General features: G+C 48.9%; 1 protein-coding gene across 2 annotated transcripts in view; it reads right to left on the bottom strand.

The window, feature by feature from the left end:
• Nucleotides 1-17,631, bottom strand: part of cv-2 (crosveinless 2-secreting protein) — a 240,203-nt gene that overhangs the window by 27,423 nt on the left and 195,149 nt on the right. For both annotated transcript variants that reach the window (XM_050191325.3, XM_055061547.2), the window contains 7 exons: nt 8,468-8,574; nt 7,801-7,950; nt 6,163-6,319; nt 5,448-5,635; nt 5,214-5,352; nt 3,002-3,174; nt 1,825-1,994 (listed from right to left, as the gene is read on the bottom strand). In XM_050191325.3, the coding sequence (XP_050047282.1) occupies nt 1,825-1,994; nt 3,002-3,174; nt 5,214-5,352; nt 5,448-5,635; nt 6,163-6,319; nt 7,801-7,950; nt 8,468-8,574 (1,084 nt within the window). The remainder of the gene's footprint in view (nt 1-1,824; nt 1,995-3,001; nt 3,175-5,213; nt 5,353-5,447; nt 5,636-6,162; nt 6,320-7,800; nt 7,951-8,467; nt 8,575-17,631) is intronic.

Here is a 17,631-nt window from a genome sequence, read left to right as displayed (position 1 = left end):
GGGAGAGGGGAAAAAAACGCAGTGCAGCTTCAAGCCATTTGTGCACGCAGAAACAGTTCAGGAACGTAAGAAGCGCCGCAGCGTGCCGTCCATAGTGCGTTACTGAGACAACACGACAAAAAACGAAGGACGGAAACTAATGGAACTGTAAGTGCGCCGCAACACGGCCGCTGCGGCCTTCACGGTGGAATCAGCCGCACTGACCGGAGGCATTTCGGTGGCCATGCTTTTAGCGCGGTGCTCAAGTACGTCAAGCCCCGGAAGAAAAAAAGAAAAAAAAAGACCGCTTCCGCTGCTCTTAGCGACGCCGCGCATACGCATGAAACCTGCGCGGTACTTTCTCGGACACCTCCGCTTTTCCAAAGGGATGATAATTTCAACTTTCTGAATGTCGTAAGCCGTCAAACAGTGCCGCGCGTCGGTTTAAAAAAAGAGAGAGACAAGGTAGAAAACATGTTGTCCGTTATATATTTTTTTTCTGGTTTGCATGGGGGGTGCTTGGCTTTGTCCAAGCCGCATATGAAATGCTTGAGATTCGAAAGCTCTGCTATGTGAGCGCATCGAGGCTCAAGAAGGTGAAATTCGCAATACAAGTGAGCGACGTCGTCCGAGTTCCTTACGAAAAAAAAAAAAAAGGAAGAAGAAAAAAAAAAAGCCCCGTGGCGCTTTCGGCAATCCGTAGTTGGAATAATTTTGTTATATCCCGGGGTTAAGTAAGGTAGCTGCCTTAAACAGGCGATCCAGAAAAGAAAGCTATACGATTGGGCCAGTTGGTGATCTGTATTGATGCAAATTCACAGCGCGGGTACGAGACAAGGAGGAAATGCACGTAAACGAGAACAAACGCTTGTCTCCCTTTACGTTGGTCTCGTCCTTGTGTCGTTTCCACACTGTCAATTTGCATCGTGGTCCGGAGAAGTGTCGCATGCGGTCCGTGTGACCTTCCGGATCATTGGTACACGCCTCTCTTTTTTGCCCCCATACAGCGTCCGGCAGACATTATATATCCTTAGCAGGCGTCAAGGCGGCCTGCTAACGCATTCTACGTCATCGGAAACTAGTCTAGTAGAAATCGTCCTTTTTCTTATGGTTGTTCGCTATAGCTATATCTGCATAATGCACACCACATCGTCGCTCCTGGCCTCTGTCCCCGATTCAAGCTTCTACCCGCCAGAGTACGGGGTCATTATACACTGCACTGGGCGGATCATGCTTGGTGTCAGCTTGAAGTCACTAATATAAAGGCTAGAAGTACATTGGTCGAGCGCTATTGCGAGTACAAGCGCTAGAAAATGTAAATGTAAATGATCGCGTAAACACACGCGTATAATTGCAAACGCAAACGTTCATACCTGAAGAACCAAACGCATACAAGTGCGCTGAAAATTGGTGGCAATGTGGAGGGTGATAAGGATCGTGCGTGGTGGTCAAGGTTGCAAGCATAAGGATAAATTAGGCGCGTTGTGGGAAACTTTGTCAGCTTCGGTAATTGCTTGCCTGGGCAGGTCGCACTAACTATAGTCGCTAAGACAATTGGTAACACTAAGCTAGTCGCCCGAACAGGTTCGTGTAGGTTTGTGGTTCTACAAGGTCGCACAAGTCTGCCATTTTGTTATTCAAGTAACGCAAACCAAAGTACGTTTTCTGCAACCCAGGGCTTGCCGTGTTGCATGGTGCTTCATGCAAGAATACGGGAGTATAAGACCAGAGTCCTTTAATAAACGTATTAAAAGACACTGGTAAGTATTTCAGAGCGCAGACACGGTTCAGCCGGTCGTGAAAGTATACCAACATGCAAGCCTGTTGATTTCCTCACAGCCTCACCTGAAGTACGGTGTTGCTTCGACGACCTTGTGACACGCCTTAAATGGCTCCTGCTTGATGTGATTACAGAGCCTGAGGTTTTGCTGTCGTAGGTTCCAGTCTTTGAGCCTGCAGTCCAAGGGATGGCTGGCGCGCTTTGATTGTCGGAAGCACTTTTTCCGACGGCCAACCTAGATGGGAGACAGCGTCGCTTTAGTGTACAAACACTCCCACACCGTCTGAAGCGAGCCGTGAACTCTATGAGCTTCCGAGGGCCAGGATATACATGTGCCGCCCACAACAACATCTACATTTTCTTTTAAACAACTACTCTATAAGCTCAGCCGACGGCGGCTAAACTTTTATATGAGCGAAACCTAGACATTGCGAAACCTAGACAGGCGAAATGCAGTCGCACATGGGAAACACTTTTCACCCTGAGTTCAGCAAAGTCAACAAGTGCGGCATCATGTCTATTATACTTGCGACAGCGGCATAATACTGGAGGTGCCGGGCTGATTATGCATGATCCAACACTGCAGCTGTTATTACCAGATTACCATCAAGCCTCTCCCGGTGTGACTGTTTTGTGTCGCCTACGACCGGGTCTAGCCTTCGCAAATTCATATTTCTTTCTCACTAGAATGGCTGACTACCCCATAGGTGATCGCTGTAACTGTGAGGAGACCATCGAGCACCTCCTCTACCGCTGCACTCGCTTTAAAAAAGTCCAGCGTCAGCCTCTTCAGAGCGCGCTCAACCAACTGTACGGTCAACTCTTTTAAAAAGGTAAGGGTCCTGTGCGCTTGGTCACATCAATCATCAACTCAGAAAGCTACGCGTGCGCTTATGACTTTTCCAAAATAAACGGACCTGAAAAGACGCTTATAATGACCCTACTGCTCGCGTGAACTATCTCTCTCCTTTTGCTTGCCCTTCTCTCCCGTGCAGGATATAGCCACGCGGACGTCCGTCTGGTTGATCTCCCTGCCTTCCGTTTTTTTTTTCTTTCTCTCATTTCAGAATATGCTCGAGTCTGGCGTGAACCAGTTCGCAAAGTGCGGGGTGCTTGCGCGCCGACGGACGTTGTTGGATGAATCAAGTACTCGCGTAAAAAGTGCGCAGTCTATAAAATCTAGCATGCCGGAGACGGTGTTTCGCGAATGCGCAACAAGGAAATGCTCGGTTTTGAACGAACCAGCCAAGAGTTGCCGAAAGCGTCGGCCTCCGTGAGGCGCGTGCCGTTCCTGGACATGAAGTCGTCGTCTTGCCTGTCGTTGTAGTTGCCGCACAAACCGCACAGCTTGTTCTTGTAGTTTGGCGGCACGGACACTTCCACGTAGTTGTCGCCGTCCCAGACCACCTTGACGCCTGGGGAAAAAAAAATATGGGGAGGGAGAGAAGGTGGCGAACGCAATATGTGTGGCGAGTCGGGGACAAGAGCGGATTATTTTGTGCCTTACAGAACATTAAATCAAGAGGAGTCGGTGAGAAGTTTGTACGGGGACATGCACCTTTCGAGTTCATAACAACATCACTTTAGGAGCAATGCCAAAGTGTAACTGTTTTTGAGTGCAGTGAAGTCGAGTACTTTATGACGCTTCCCGTCGGGACGCTTGTAGCAGGACGTGTGAAAAGACCGCTCATATCTACTTGGCGTTAGCGCCACGCATCTCGCTCAAGAGGCAACGGCACCTGTAGTCGTACTGCATCCGTAGTAATTATTATTTGCATGATGAATATTGCTTTAAGTGTCTGTATAAGTCTGGCAATATGTCCCACTCAAGCATGCGCACGCAGACGCACTCACAGACGCGCGCATAGGAACTCGCAAACCCTTCGCGCGCAGCGAAATAATAGTAAGTATACCGCAAGAGATATAATTGCGTAAGATGCGTTGTTATCTCAATTACGAGCGGCTAGGCAGCAGCAACCGTTGCGTACGCAAACGCTACATGGACAAAGGAAGCACGACTTGCCAAAGCACTGTCCCAACCACCAGAGGTTCGCTAATGAGAACTTCGCGCAAGGACACGATAATGCCTTTCCAGATGCCGCCACGCGCGCGCAGACATGCAGTACAATAGGACTTTTAACGTTTGTGATTCAAGTTTTTTTATTTATTATCTTTTACACCGATACTGCGTAGGACATAAGTGTGTTTTTCTGGCGTTCCGCAGCTGACTACAGAAGCAAATTGTAGCGAAGGAGTTCGCGTATGAGAGACCAAACACTCAATGGACGATGGCTGCGCCATGCTGCCTCGGCGAATGCCCCACTTCGAACCATATGCGCTATAGAAGTCGACGTAGCTAAGTTATCGGCTGGACCAAGTGCAAGCTTGGATTTGAGAATTTCGTGATATGTGCCGTTGTGTATAGTTCGCGGTGATGAAAACAATAGGAGGACTCAGCATTGAAGGCTATCTTTTTATGTTGCTTAGCTATGCTCATTAAGAAAATATTATGGCGGAGGTTGCTTATAGCGTTAATGGATGGATGGATGGAATAACTTTAATGAAAGGTCCTGCGAGCTACGGGGCGCAAGGTCCCATAGAGCGGACTACTCCCACGTTGGGACCGGGAGTTGTAACTCTCTGACCCCATCGTGGGCTCGCTGGACGGCCCAGAGCTGCTCCGCCAGCCCAAGCGAAATAAGTGTACCACCATTATTATCTTTTTTTTTTTTTGGTTGAACAGATTTTTAAAAAGCGCCCGTGACACATAACACTGCCCCGCATTTTCAAGTGGGTTTCAAGAAGAGACGGAAATTACCTGCATGGGAAATCCCAATGTCCAGGCAGCCAATTAAAAAAAGTTCACTTTTCAATTCACTTTAAGGCACACGCTGCAATTGCGAAATTGAAGCCGATCAGCAGTGAAGTCATATACGCTTAGCAGAAGTCTTAAGGCTAGCACCACTTTCGAAAAATTCGTCCTCTAGATGTGCTGGGAGATACATTGACTATTCAGTGAACAGTTTCCCAGGAGCGTTCCTCTCGCAGTTCGGGACGAGCTTAACTGGACTGCCAATGAATCCTTTAGCAGAAAACCTGGAGACAGATACCTCGAAAATAGTGCTAGATTTAGGGTGTCTGCTTAGCAGACAACTTCACCACTGCCCGCAGCTCAATTTTGTGATAGAGTTATGTGCCCTAAAGAGAATAATAAAACATTCAGTCGGTGAATCTTTCTCATTAGCTACATCACATTGCGATTCGTAGTCCAAGTAATGCTTACCTCTTCAGGCAACCAAGCTGAACAGATAGGACTGCGTTATGCTGTGCTGCATGCAGTTCTTAAAATTCGGTTCACATGTGCGGCAAATAAATCTGAATGGACTTGGACGGAGCCTCTACTATCCATCTCGGGTGTACAAAAAAACAGTATTCTCCATGAGGACTCACTCACCTTTGTTTATTCTGACCACAATGTTGTGATCTTCTTGATTGATGTTGAGGACCTGGAGCATCACGTACGGAAGCTTGACACGCTCTTTCTGTATCCGGACTCGCATAAATTGTCCCAGCTTCACTTTGACGTCCTTAATCTGAAAAAAGGAACGAAAAGCAAACGCCTATGGTCACAGTCGCCCAGCGCAGTGCCGGAAACCCATACATGCAAAAAAATGTGACAAGACCAAACCTTGATGACGACAGATTTGGTCCACGAGAACGACTTGGAGTAACGGACGTCATTCCACACTTCAATGGAAAATGTGCCGCCAACGCAGTCTGACGCGAGCACGTATCGACATGGCCCCTGGTAGTTAAACATCCTTCCATCAAACGTCCTGTAATGCGGGTCCCCGTACACCGTGCAAATTCCGTCCTCTGTAAAGTTCAGTGACAAAAGAAGTTGATGCCGTTTAATATGTGACTTCTGTTAAAGATCGCGCCTATACCATTTTTTACCCCCGTCAACACGGTACTTTTTTTTTTCTCTAACATTGAAGCTCTGTTTCATGTTCCTTCTTCAGCGCGCAAATATGAATGCTGTTTTACCGTCGTTGTACAATTTGCGAGCACCTAAATTTGAGAGAGACCTGAGAAAATCGTTGCTCAAACATGAATAAGATTCCACCCACTATGCGGACGCAGAGGAAAAACTGGAGCAGAAGTATGCGCCAAGCCAACTTCAAATGACCTGTTAGTGTCAACGTGCGTATATAACAAGCCTGCAGGAAAGAAACTAATTTAGCACATAGGCTCCTGAGAATACGCCCGTGTGTAGGCCGGTGACGCATACACTTGGAACATCGCTCACAGCGCTGGAGCGCCGCGCACGACAGAAACCTCCTTATCGCTTGCCTGGCTAGCAAACGCTCTAAAATTTGAGTCCAGGGTTGGCTCCAGCATACCTTCGACGCATGTCGGACAGCATTTGCCGGGAGGCGTGACAAGCTTCTTCTTCGGGGGGCATACGGGCGCGGAGATGCACTCCTCCACGCCGCAGCGGACCACGCCGTGATGGCAGGAGCAGGTGGTGCACTTCTTCAGCTTCCACGTCTCACCGTTCTACGTCACAAGCGAACGATGACTCATCAGTACCATGCCGAGTTGCAAATATTAAATTGTTATAACATTTGCCGTGCGCTTTATTTTCGCGTCATAGAGAAAATTGAACTTTATTCCGGCAGCAGGATTCGAACCACTGACCTGGCGCTGTGGCCTGGTGGGGCGCACACGAAAACACTTTACCGAGTTGCGGTTAGAGTGGCCGCGATGGCGGCCGCTTTAACTGAGCTGTGACCTTTTTTAAGGACAATATTTGGAAGAGCATGCGCCCGCCGTACCGTGCCACAAGAACATTTGCACCGAAAAAGAGCACAACTTGGCATGGTGCGCGAACGCGCGTATTGCAGATGGCACGCGCTATGATACCCACTTGGCCCACACGCGCTGTAAGATGGCTGGCCATCATTTACTTAGAAAATGGAATGAATTCTAAATTCAACAAGTTTGTTGAAAGTGGAGGACGCCGTTGCATTTTCTGTAGCCCCATTGCACAGGATTACACAATCCCATATACTTAACACGAACCTGTCTCAAGCTACTTTTGGTTGTCTTCGATGATAACAAGCCTCTTGCGCGTGGAAGATGCTGTCTATGTTGAGTACTCCCATTCCTCCTAATATACCGCGCCGAATTTCTGTATAATTATTATTTTCATTTTAAGAGCATGCAAGGTGAAAACTCTTCGACATCCCTGCATACAAATATTTGAGAGTAAGAATGAAGAAGGCACTCTCAATACAAATGTATTTATTAAAGAGGCCGTCAAAATACTTTTCTAATTAATCATAGAATGGCCTCACTATTAAAGGATGTCGCCTCTCGAATCTCTTGCGGAAAAAGTTTTTCGAGTCCTTCAAGTGTACAGGCGAAGTAGTTATCGCACTGATGCACGTCTTTCTCTATCATTTCCTCTCCGCTTGCGCGCTGGAAGCTACACAAGCGGGATGGCAAGGGGGAAAGGCCTCACCCGAAATTTGGGAATTGTCGTTTATCTTTCTCCTTACGGCGCTACTTCGGTTCAGGCGTGCGCGGCTCTCTCTCTCTCTCTCGACGCGAGCTCGGGCGCCCGGACCTACGTTACTTGGAGAGACCAATCAAATTTGCATGCGGCTGTCAGGGCTCGTCGCGGCACCTTGTGGCAGCCGCGGAATCCACGCTGCGCAACATGCTGGTGCAATCTCTGAGGCTACGCACAACTGGCCTGTGCAGACCCCCAGTGCAAATATGAAATACTTTATTTTTTCATTTCTGAGGTCACAGACGCCTTTTTTTTTCATTTATTTAGCTCTAAATTAGCAATTATAGCATTATTGAGAATGTTTTCCCGATCACGAAATCGCGATCACACAAGAGGTACATGTCTCTCACCGCCGCAGCTGAGTGAGGAGGAATCAGAGTGGTAGCGCGGTGGCAATGGATGCAAGGCACGTCGGTCTTCGAGAAAGGCCGATTCTGTGGCATGTATGTCCTGGTATACTCACGTATCGTTTCTGGTTATTGTAGAAGCACATGGCTTTCTTCTCCTCGGGCCTGCGGCACTGCGAGCAGCAGCTGTCGGGGCTGGCCTCCTGATGTTCCGGAGGACACTGTAGCGGAGGGCAGACAGTCCGCTGGCAGATGATTGTCCCATTCTGGAAGAGAAGCAGGACGCGCGTTTTGAACATCGCCCAGAGCAGACCATGAGCTCAACCATGAGTGTCGTGCTCACTGACTACATTATCACTACCCGAACACAAGGGAAATGTTTTGTGCTCAAGTAGCGCATGAGCGATCCGACGTCCCTAAATTTACTTGAAAAAAGGCACGGCTAAAAATCTTTTTCAGAGTTGAAATGGGCTTCACGGTGGCATCAACCACCACTGATGCGTAGCAGAGAAGACTGCGTGTGGTTGAGTCGCGGGTGTGCTTGACGCCACTAAGGTTAATTCACATGTAGAACGCGAAGAGACAAACGTGACGACTTTGACGGCCACCTATAGCTACCAGGTATGGCAGTAAAAGTACTCTGTACACTGTGTTTCTCGTCATTCATGAAATAAGAACGTCCTATTTATGATATAGGTCCACACTACCGAATTCAAAAAAAGAAAAAAAAAGACGAAATAATGTTTATTCTTGGTTGGAATACATTTTTATTGAGACCAGTACCTGACATTGGCAGTTCGTACACTGGTCGTACGGCCATGTTGCCTCGTTGTCGTAGACGTCACCCCTCATGCTGCACTGTCCGTTCAAGTCGGCGAGCCTCTTGCCGCCTGCAAACGGGAAAAGCAAGCATAGGCTGTTTGTAGAGCCACGCATTTCGACCGCCGCATGTAACAAGGTCCTGACGTACGGCTCAGCTTATACGAGGGTATAGTGTGTATAGTAACGTGCGCGCACAAGGCGGACACACCAAGTCAAGGCGATGTTGTGTTTTGTCAAGGTATGACTCCTGCATACAGCGAATGTCACGCTGGCCTCCAATGCACCGGAGGCAAATAACGTTCGACACACAGAGTTATATTTTTCGCGCAATATACTTTCTATGATGCGTCAGTTCTAGCAAGCTGAAAACGCTGCCTCACGATAGTTAAATCCCCCCTCCCCAGTGAGCTATCGCCGCGAAGGAAATAGAAAATGGGAGTGGGCGGCTCTCTTATTGGAACAATTATTCAAAATACATAAGCATCAGTACGTGCATTGGCTTCGACAAACAGAAGTTGTCCTTACCTCGCAATATTAAGAGCTCAAAAAAAAAGTATGTGATTATTTTTGCCCAGGAAAGAAATGAGGTCTTTTCACGAGACTTGATACACCTTGCTGCACCTGTCTGCAAGGTTAGCATAACCTGTGCTATTATAGGCACATTTAAATAAAGCGTAATGAAACGAAAAAAAAAAAAAAGAAAGGACAGGTGAAGAAAGCTTGGCTTGCAGCGAGAACTCATTGAACTGCGATGTTCATTTTAAGGCACCGAGTTAACTGGAGAGGCAATCGCTCAATGAATGGGGTCGGAGACCTGAAAGACCGTAGCGATGCGAAACTATAGCAAACCGCATATGTGTGGGTAAGCGAAAGCTCCAAGCATTAGTTAAGTTCTGTCCAAATACCCCAAGATGCAGCAGTGCCTTGGAAATAGCGTTTGAGAGATGAAGCCATGGACGGTGCGCGAAGTATCATCATTTTCCTTACGTTCGCTGCTGGAGGAAGAACAGACCATCGCTAAATATCGCTACTCTTTTCTTTCGCAATGCTTGTTGTCCAGTCATTCCAGCAAATGACGGCAGGAGACGAGTCATCCTCTGGCATGACACTCTGGAACGGTCTGACTGCTGTCCAATGGCGTGTCGCGCACGGTTACGGTATACGTGGCGCATATATACGAAGTACGTCCCGTGCCAGCTACGTATATACGCCAGTTGTTTACGACACGCGTACGATGGAATGGTGCCCGAATTGAGCAGAACCATCCGGTGATGAGTATCGAACGTGTCTATAAGTCACCATCGGTCGTGTGCTTTGGTGTCACTCGCCGGGGCCTTCTTCGCTCAAGTATACCGACCTAATTTAGGCCAAATCGCTGCGCATATCGATGCATCGCCAGAGCGCAGTCGCACGTGAGGTCTCCGACCGGGGCCCTGTGTGAGCTAATGGATGGCGCTGAAGCCCTCCGCGAGTCGCGCCGGATGAGCGAAGAGCGGCGCTTGAACCGTCAACGGGAACCACAGCGCGGCCCGTCCAGGTGGCCCAGCGCGCGGACCCCTGGACCGCGCGTGCACCGTGCCACCTGGCCGCGCGCCGCTCCGCCTTGTCAAGCGCGGTAGCCAATCAGCGCGAGGGCCGACCAGCTCACGGGTGGTCCCGTGCGCTGATCGTAAACTGCGGCCTGCGAGAGACATTCATCCCCAGTGGTCGAACACGCGCGCGCGGCCTTGCAACTCAATCGGCGGCCACCCCGGGCGCGCTGCTATCGGCGCGCGCGCGTTGCAATTCATATGCGTTTGCGAAAGCGGCCCAAATGACCGACCTCCCGCCGACGGCCGGGGCCGGAGGTCAGCTCGGCGGCATCCCCGCGGCAAGAATGGACGGTCTCATCACGACCCTAAATTTGCCTTCGGATGCCGCCCTCGGAGGGACGCGCGGGCGGCCGACCCGTAAATTGTGTGTTTTTGCCGCGCGAGCCCCTCTTTGTCGTCGTCCAGGATCCGTCCCAGCGGGAACTCGCTCGTCGTCTGAGCGGCTTGTTATGATTTTGCTTCGTGCCACGCAGTTTCGATTTCTTTCTTTCCTTTATTCGGCTTTCCCCCGGGAGATCCCCTCGGAGAGCACAAGCAAGCATCGAGCATGGGACTCTCGGTTCTCCAATTATCAGGCGCTGAAAACCTGAGGCAAGAGTTTGCGCAAAGGAGCCAAGCTATTTCGGTAGCGTGCGGCCCTTTTTCTACGCGAACGTGAAGCGCAGGCGTCTGTCGGTGCACCAGAGACGCGAGCTTCCGTCCATGCGTCTTTTGTAAGCACGGAACTTACGTTGTGGACACAGCTAATGCGGAGTCCAAAGCCCTTTCGAGAGAAAGAGGAAACGTAAAAAGAAGGGGATGTGGAACACTCACCGCATAACGTGCCAAGGGGGCTAAAGTACACGATGGGTATCGCAAACAATAAAGTAAGGACACAGTCTCGTCACAGCGAAGCGCGAGGGCGTATGCTTTTCTGCGGAGCACAAACTGCGCACTTCCATTAGAACGAAATGGGCGGGAGACACTGTTTACAAATGCATCACCGCTATGCTAGCACATGGCTGGCAATTCGGTATTTATTAGAAAAACTCTACACATTAAAAGCGAAGACTAAGTCATCAACTGGGCTGTTGTTGTTGTTGTTGTTATTATTATTATTATTAATGTGTCCGCCTTACTCAATGTGAAAGGTCCTGTGTGCTTGGTGTCCATACTACCAGAAATCTCAGTCCATGTTTTTTCGTCTTGATATGTTATGTCATGCTGTTTTGTGTTATGTTACGTATACTATGTATTGTAAATCAGATTTGTATAAAATGTGTACTTTGTATTCCTGTATGTTAAGCATATATATATATACATATATATTCATATCATAAGAAGCCAACAAACACTGACACCAAGGACAACATAGGGGAAATTACTTGTGCTTAATAAATGAAACAAAGAAACGACAAATTAATGGGAATTAAAGTGGGTGAAAAAACAACTTGCCGCAGGTGGGAACCGAACTCACAACCTCCGCATTTCGCGTGCGATGTTCTACGAATTGAGCTACCGCGGCGCTGTTTTCCTATCCACTTTCTTGGGTGTTTATGTGTCCTAGTAGAACCCTGGGAGTGTTAGCCAGCGCCACCACTCACAGACCTTGGCGGCGGACGTAGAACGTCCTTTTTGCCGCAGGCGTCACGAGAACGTGATCTTTTTGGGCGACGGCAACCGGTCAATAAACCCACATATGCTACCTGAAGGCATCAATGTTGTCGGATTCGAGACCCCCGTTATGAAATAAACGAGAAGAAATGAGAAAACGAGTGGTGGCGCTGGCTAACACTCCCAGGGTTCTACTAGGACACATAAATACCCAAGGAAGTGGATGGGAAAACAGCGCCGCGGTAGCTCAATTGGTAGAGCATCGCACGCGAAATGCGAAGGTTGTGGGTTCGGTTCCCACCTGCGGCAAGTTGTTTTTTCATCCACTTTAATTTCCGTTAATTTGTCGTTTCCTTGTTTCATTTATTAAGCACAAGTAATTTCCGCTATGTTGTCCTTGGTGTCAGTGTTTGTTGGCTTCTTATGATATGACTAATAAAAATCGGGCCCCTTATGGTTAACCCCCTTTCTTCTCGTTTATTACTTAACGAGGGTCTCGAATCCGGCAACATTGATGCCTTCAGGTAGCATATGTGGGTTTATTGACCGGTTGCCGTCACCCAAAAAGATCACGTTCTCGTGACGCCTGCGGCAAAAAGGACGTTCCACGTCCGCCGCCAAGGTCTGTGAGTGGTGGCGCTGGCTAACACTCCCAGGGTTCTACTAGGACACATAAATACCCAAGAAAGTGGATGAGAAAACAGCGCCGCGGTAGCTCAATTGGTAGAGCATCGCACGCGAAATGCGGAGGTTGTGGGTTCGGTTCCCACCTGCGGCAAGTTGTTTTTTCATCCACTTTAATTTCCATTAATTTGTCGTTTCTTTGTTTCATTTATTAAGCACAAGCAATTTCCCCTATGTTGTCCTTGGTGTCAGTGTTTGTTGGCTTTTCATGATATGGCTAATAAAAATCGGGCCCCTCGGTTAACCCCATTTCTTCTCGTGTGTGTGTGTATGTGTATATATATATGTATATATATATTATAATACCGAGACCGATCGAGTTGTCCAGCGCTGTTTATTCCACAAAAGGCAACGCCCCCAGCCCACGCGCGAAGAAGTCGAAGAACAGGGAAGATGATGATGGCTATGTACAAATGAAAACGACGAAGTACGTTAATAGTGCTTACACTAACTTCCCCCCGTCATGGAAGCGGCCAGCCTGGCCGCAGATTAGAGATTATCTAAACGGGGAGTGAAGGGCTTCATCCGCGAGACGTGAACAATTTCGGCATTCCGGCGGCGCCGGTCAGTGACTGAGTGTACTGGGCGGACGAGATAGTTCACTGCAGATGTTTGCTGCACAACGGTGTATGGGCCAATGTAACGTGGAAGGAACTTCTCACAGAGGCCTGGAGTGCGGACTGGAGTCCAAAGCAGGACTTGGTCTCCAGGGTGAAAACGTAGGTCACGGCGTTTGTTGTCGCAGTAACGCTTGCGCTCAGCTTGGGTAGCTTCTGTGCTTTGCCGGGCGATTTGACGGCAATGTGCAACTCGGGCAGCAAAATCTTCTGGAAGCGACGCGTTAAGCGAAGAAGGTGCGAAAAATAGTTCTCTGTCGAATATGGTGGAAGGAGATCGTCCATACACAAGGAAGAAAGGGCTGTAGCCGGTAGTCCGTTGAATAGCAGTATTATATGCGAATGTCACAAAAGGAAGAATTTTATCCCAGTCAGTGTGGTCAGGACGGATGTACATGGAAATCATGTCAGACAGCGTACGGTGGAAGCGCTCAGTAAGGCCATTGGTTTGCGGATGATAAGTAGAAGTAGATTTGTGGACGGTATTAGTGGCTCGAAGAACTTCCTCGAGAACTTGTGAAATGAACGCCTTGCCGCGGTCACTGAGAAGAACGCGAGGAGCCCCGTGGCGCAAGACGATGGCGCGCAAGAAAAAGTCGGCGACCTCAGAAGCGGTGCCGGATCGCAGAGGGGCAGTCTCGGCATATCTTGTTAAATGGTCGACCGAAGTGACAATCCAACGGTGACCGGAGGGTGTCAACGGCAAGGGACCATATAAATCAATGCCAACAAATTCAAAAGGTGCGTCCGGGCAAGGGAGAGGTTGTAGTAAACCGGCAGGAGGGGATGTCGAGCGTTTGCGGTGCTGACATGACGCACAAGAGGCAATGTATTTGGCCACCGTTGAGGATAGGCCAGGCTAGAAGCAGCGGGTCTTTATGCGGTCGTAAGTCTTGTGGAAGCCTAAGTGGCCAGCCGATACATCGTCGTGAAGAGCCTCTAATACCCGCAAACGAAGGCAGCGAGGTAGAACTGGGACCCACCGGTGACCTGTTGGGTGGTAAACGTAGCGGTGTAGCACGCCACCTTGAAGGCGGAATTGTCGAAGTTGGCGTCGCAAGCGGCTGTTGGGTGGTTCGGCGAACCCACTAAGGCGATCCATGAGAGCTCGACAGTAGGAGTCGGCCCGCTGAAGTGAGACGAAATCAGAACGTGATGAAAGCGTAACTTGGTCCAGGGGCGTTATCGAGAGTTGGTGAGAGGCAGGTGTAGCATCGGAACGACGTGGTTGGGAAGACGACGGCGCGTTACCTGGAGAGAGTGAGAGCGGGCAGCGAGACAATGCGTCTGCATCATGATGGCGTTTTCCAGACTTGTACGTTATAGTGAAGTCATATTCCTGCAAGCGGAGTATCCAGCGTCCTAAGCGTCCTGACATGTTTTTCATTGATGACAGCCAACACAGAGCATGGTGGTCGGTGACGATGGTAAAGTGGCGGCCGTAAAGGTATGGGCGAAATTTCTGAATCGACCAAACGATAGCCAGGCACTCTTGCTCTGTAATGGTGTAGTTCCGCTCAGCTGGAGAAAGTGTTCGGCTGGCATATGCTATGACTTGCTCTTTAGATGCTGTACTACGTTGCAGAAGTACTGCGCCAATACCTTGTGCGCTTGCGTCAGTATGGAGTATGGTGGGGGCACGATTATCGAAGTGGCGAAGCACTGGTCCGGAAGTAAGATGCCGCTTAAGAGCTTGAAAAGCCGACTCGCAGTCGCTAGTCCACGTGAAAGAGGCACCGGTAACCAGTAGCTTGTGTAGAGGAGCTGCTATTGCTGCGAAGTTGCGTATAAACCTACGAAAATATGACGCCAAGCCGAGGAAACTACGTAGATCTTTCTGTTGCTGGGGGCGAGGAAACTGAAGAACGGCACTAATCTTTTCGGGGTCAGGCTGGATGCCATCTTTTGAAACGACGTGACCCAATACTTTTATTGTTTTGCTTGCAAATTTGCATTTTTTTTGTATTGATCTGGAGACCAGCATTCGCAAGGCACTTGAGAACTTCGTCTAATCGATGAAGATGTTGGCTGAAGTCAGACGAAAAGATGACAATATCGTCCAGATAACAGAGGCATGTCTTCCATTTTAGACCACGAAGTACGTTGTCTATCATGCGCTCAAATGTGGCAGGAGCATTACAAAGGCCAAAAGGCATCACGTTAAATTCATAAAGGCCATCCGGTGTAGCGAATGCGGTTTTTTCTTTGCCAGTCTCGTTCATCGGAATTTGCCAATATCCTGATCGAAGATCAAGGCTGGAGAAATACTCCGCCCCTTGTAGTGTGTCCAAAGCGTCGTCAATTCGAGGTATTGGATATACGTCTTTGCGTGTGATCTTATTGAGCGCTCGATAATCCACGCAAAAGCGAACTGAGCCATCTTTTTTCTTTACCAGGACCACGGGAGACGCCCATGGGCTAGATGAAGGTCGTATTATCTTCCGCGCAAGCATGTCAGCGACCTGTTGTTCAATGACCTTTCGTTCGGACGGCGATACACGATAGGGGCGTCGTCGTATTATAGCGGAACCATCGGTTTCGATGCGGTGTGTAGCCGCAGGAGTTTGGCTCAACACAGGGGAACAGCTATCGAAACAGGCTTTGTGTTTTGCCAAGACCACCATTAAGGCTTCGGCCTGCGCGGCTGTTAGGTCAGAACCAAGAACGGCCGGAGGAGGGAAAGAATCATCCAAACCTGAGGTTGGTGCTGGCGATGAAGAAGGGCAAAGCGTGACTAGAGAGATAGGTTGAGTGTCGGCGAGCGTTGCCACAGTCATCCCTTTGGGCAGCATCACAGGATCTGGGGTCGTGTTGCAAGCAGACAGAAGGGCGCGGCCGCGTGAAAACCGGACGAGACAGGTGGCAATGAGAATGCCGCGAGAAGTACAGCGGGAAGAAGGGGCGACTAGGGCGTCTCCGTCGGCGATCTGACTGGATGTTACGGCTACAACGTATTCGTGACCAGGACGCAGGACGTAGTCTGCAGCGATGGCCAAGTTCACGCATGAAAGTGAAGAGTCCGCAACAGGTTCAAGCTCTGTATCCGTGATGTGGACAACTTCCTCTCTACATGAAATGACGGCTGAAGCAGAATGTAGGAAGTCCCAACCAAGTATAAGTTCATGGATACACATTGGAAGGATGATAAACTCGATGTGGTGGCGTATGCCGTCGATGAGAACACGAGCAGTACACTGTCCGTCAGGGTGAATGAATGCATTATTAGCACCACGCAAAATAGGTCCAAGATAAGGCGTTTTTACTTTACGGAGCCGGGAACACAGATCACTCCGAAGAACAGAAACGGCGGCACCGGTATCGATGAGAGCTGACGCGGGAACACCTTCGACAGTCACAGAAAGCATGTTGGCCGGGCGAACAGGAGGAATTTTCGAAGACCGATAAGAAGCAGTTTCCCCTCCAAAAACTGCAACAGTTAGTTTTCCGAGTGCTGGTCGACAAAATGGGAAGTGGGACGAAGCGGTGATGTAGAGCGCCGGTAAGGGGATGGAGAACGACGTCTGGCCGAACGGGAACTATGAGGCAGATTGGGAGCAGCTGGTGGAGACGGAGAACGCTGTTGAGGGAAAGAGTGCGGTCCGGTATAGTAGTCGTCTGATCGGCGAGTGCGGTGCTTACAATATAGTGCTTACAATATATATATATATATATATATATATATATATATATATATATATCGCGATCCACCGGAAGGCACCAACATTTTGAAGACCGACAGCGCACTCGGCAGTACCTACGTATCCTCCGTCACGCTTCCCGTACGTGAAAGCGAAAAAAAGAAAGTCTGTGCGTTTAAGGGTGGTTGTTTGTCGTTCCGGGTTCTCCACACGTCAACAAAGCGACCTTTCGACATTAGCATATCTTTAAGGAAAACGGTGACCGCGCTTGCACACGACGCCTATTGTTACAACATCCATAATCTCGGATTCATACTTTCTAGATGTAGGCCGTTACGACCCCGCAAATAGATCGGCCTTGGTAGTCTTCGTTATGAGGCGCTTACACAATGCAGAGCTTATACATAATTACTTGGACATTACTGTTTCTGAGCCTGGTTGGCGCTTATTCATCCATCAAATACAGGCGAGTGGAAGGCACTGCTTATGAGATTTTGACTATAATGAAATCAGTAGCGCGGATTTCCGCGAGCAGTTGAAAGGGAATGTTGGCGTCCATCTTTGTAGACACGTCCAGATGGATGCCAACATTTTTTTAATGTCCCGTACGTTAGTTAAATAAGAAGCTTTGCAAGCAGAGAAACAACTTCTTAGGTTGCTAAGCGGTCAGCTATCTTTCAAACCTCGAAGAGACTACCGTGTCCTCACCTACCTTCTCTTATTTACCAAGCAGTGCGTAGTCTATAGTATTGGTGACCAATAACCAAGCGAAGAACCTTTCAGTATATCCCTATCTGCTTGCAAGATTTTTGTACCTCCTATCGTAAAAGTTGCCATGTTGCCTGGAGGAAAGAACGTGGCAGCGTTTTACGTTTGTTTAGTTGTGGAAAAGAAAGAACACTATGGTCCTGTTCATATGCTGTGCACACGATGTGACATCTAAAAGAAGGGATGGCGGTGGGCCCGGATATCAATCATGTCTGTGTTTTATTATTATTACT

Source organism: Dermacentor andersoni, chromosome 1 (genome assembly GCF_023375885.2).
Source record: "Dermacentor andersoni chromosome 1, qqDerAnde1_hic_scaffold, whole genome shotgun sequence".
Lineage (NCBI taxonomy): Eukaryota > Metazoa > Arthropoda > Arachnida > Ixodida > Ixodidae > Dermacentor > Dermacentor andersoni.
This window is presented reverse-complemented; position numbering and strand designations above follow the sequence as displayed.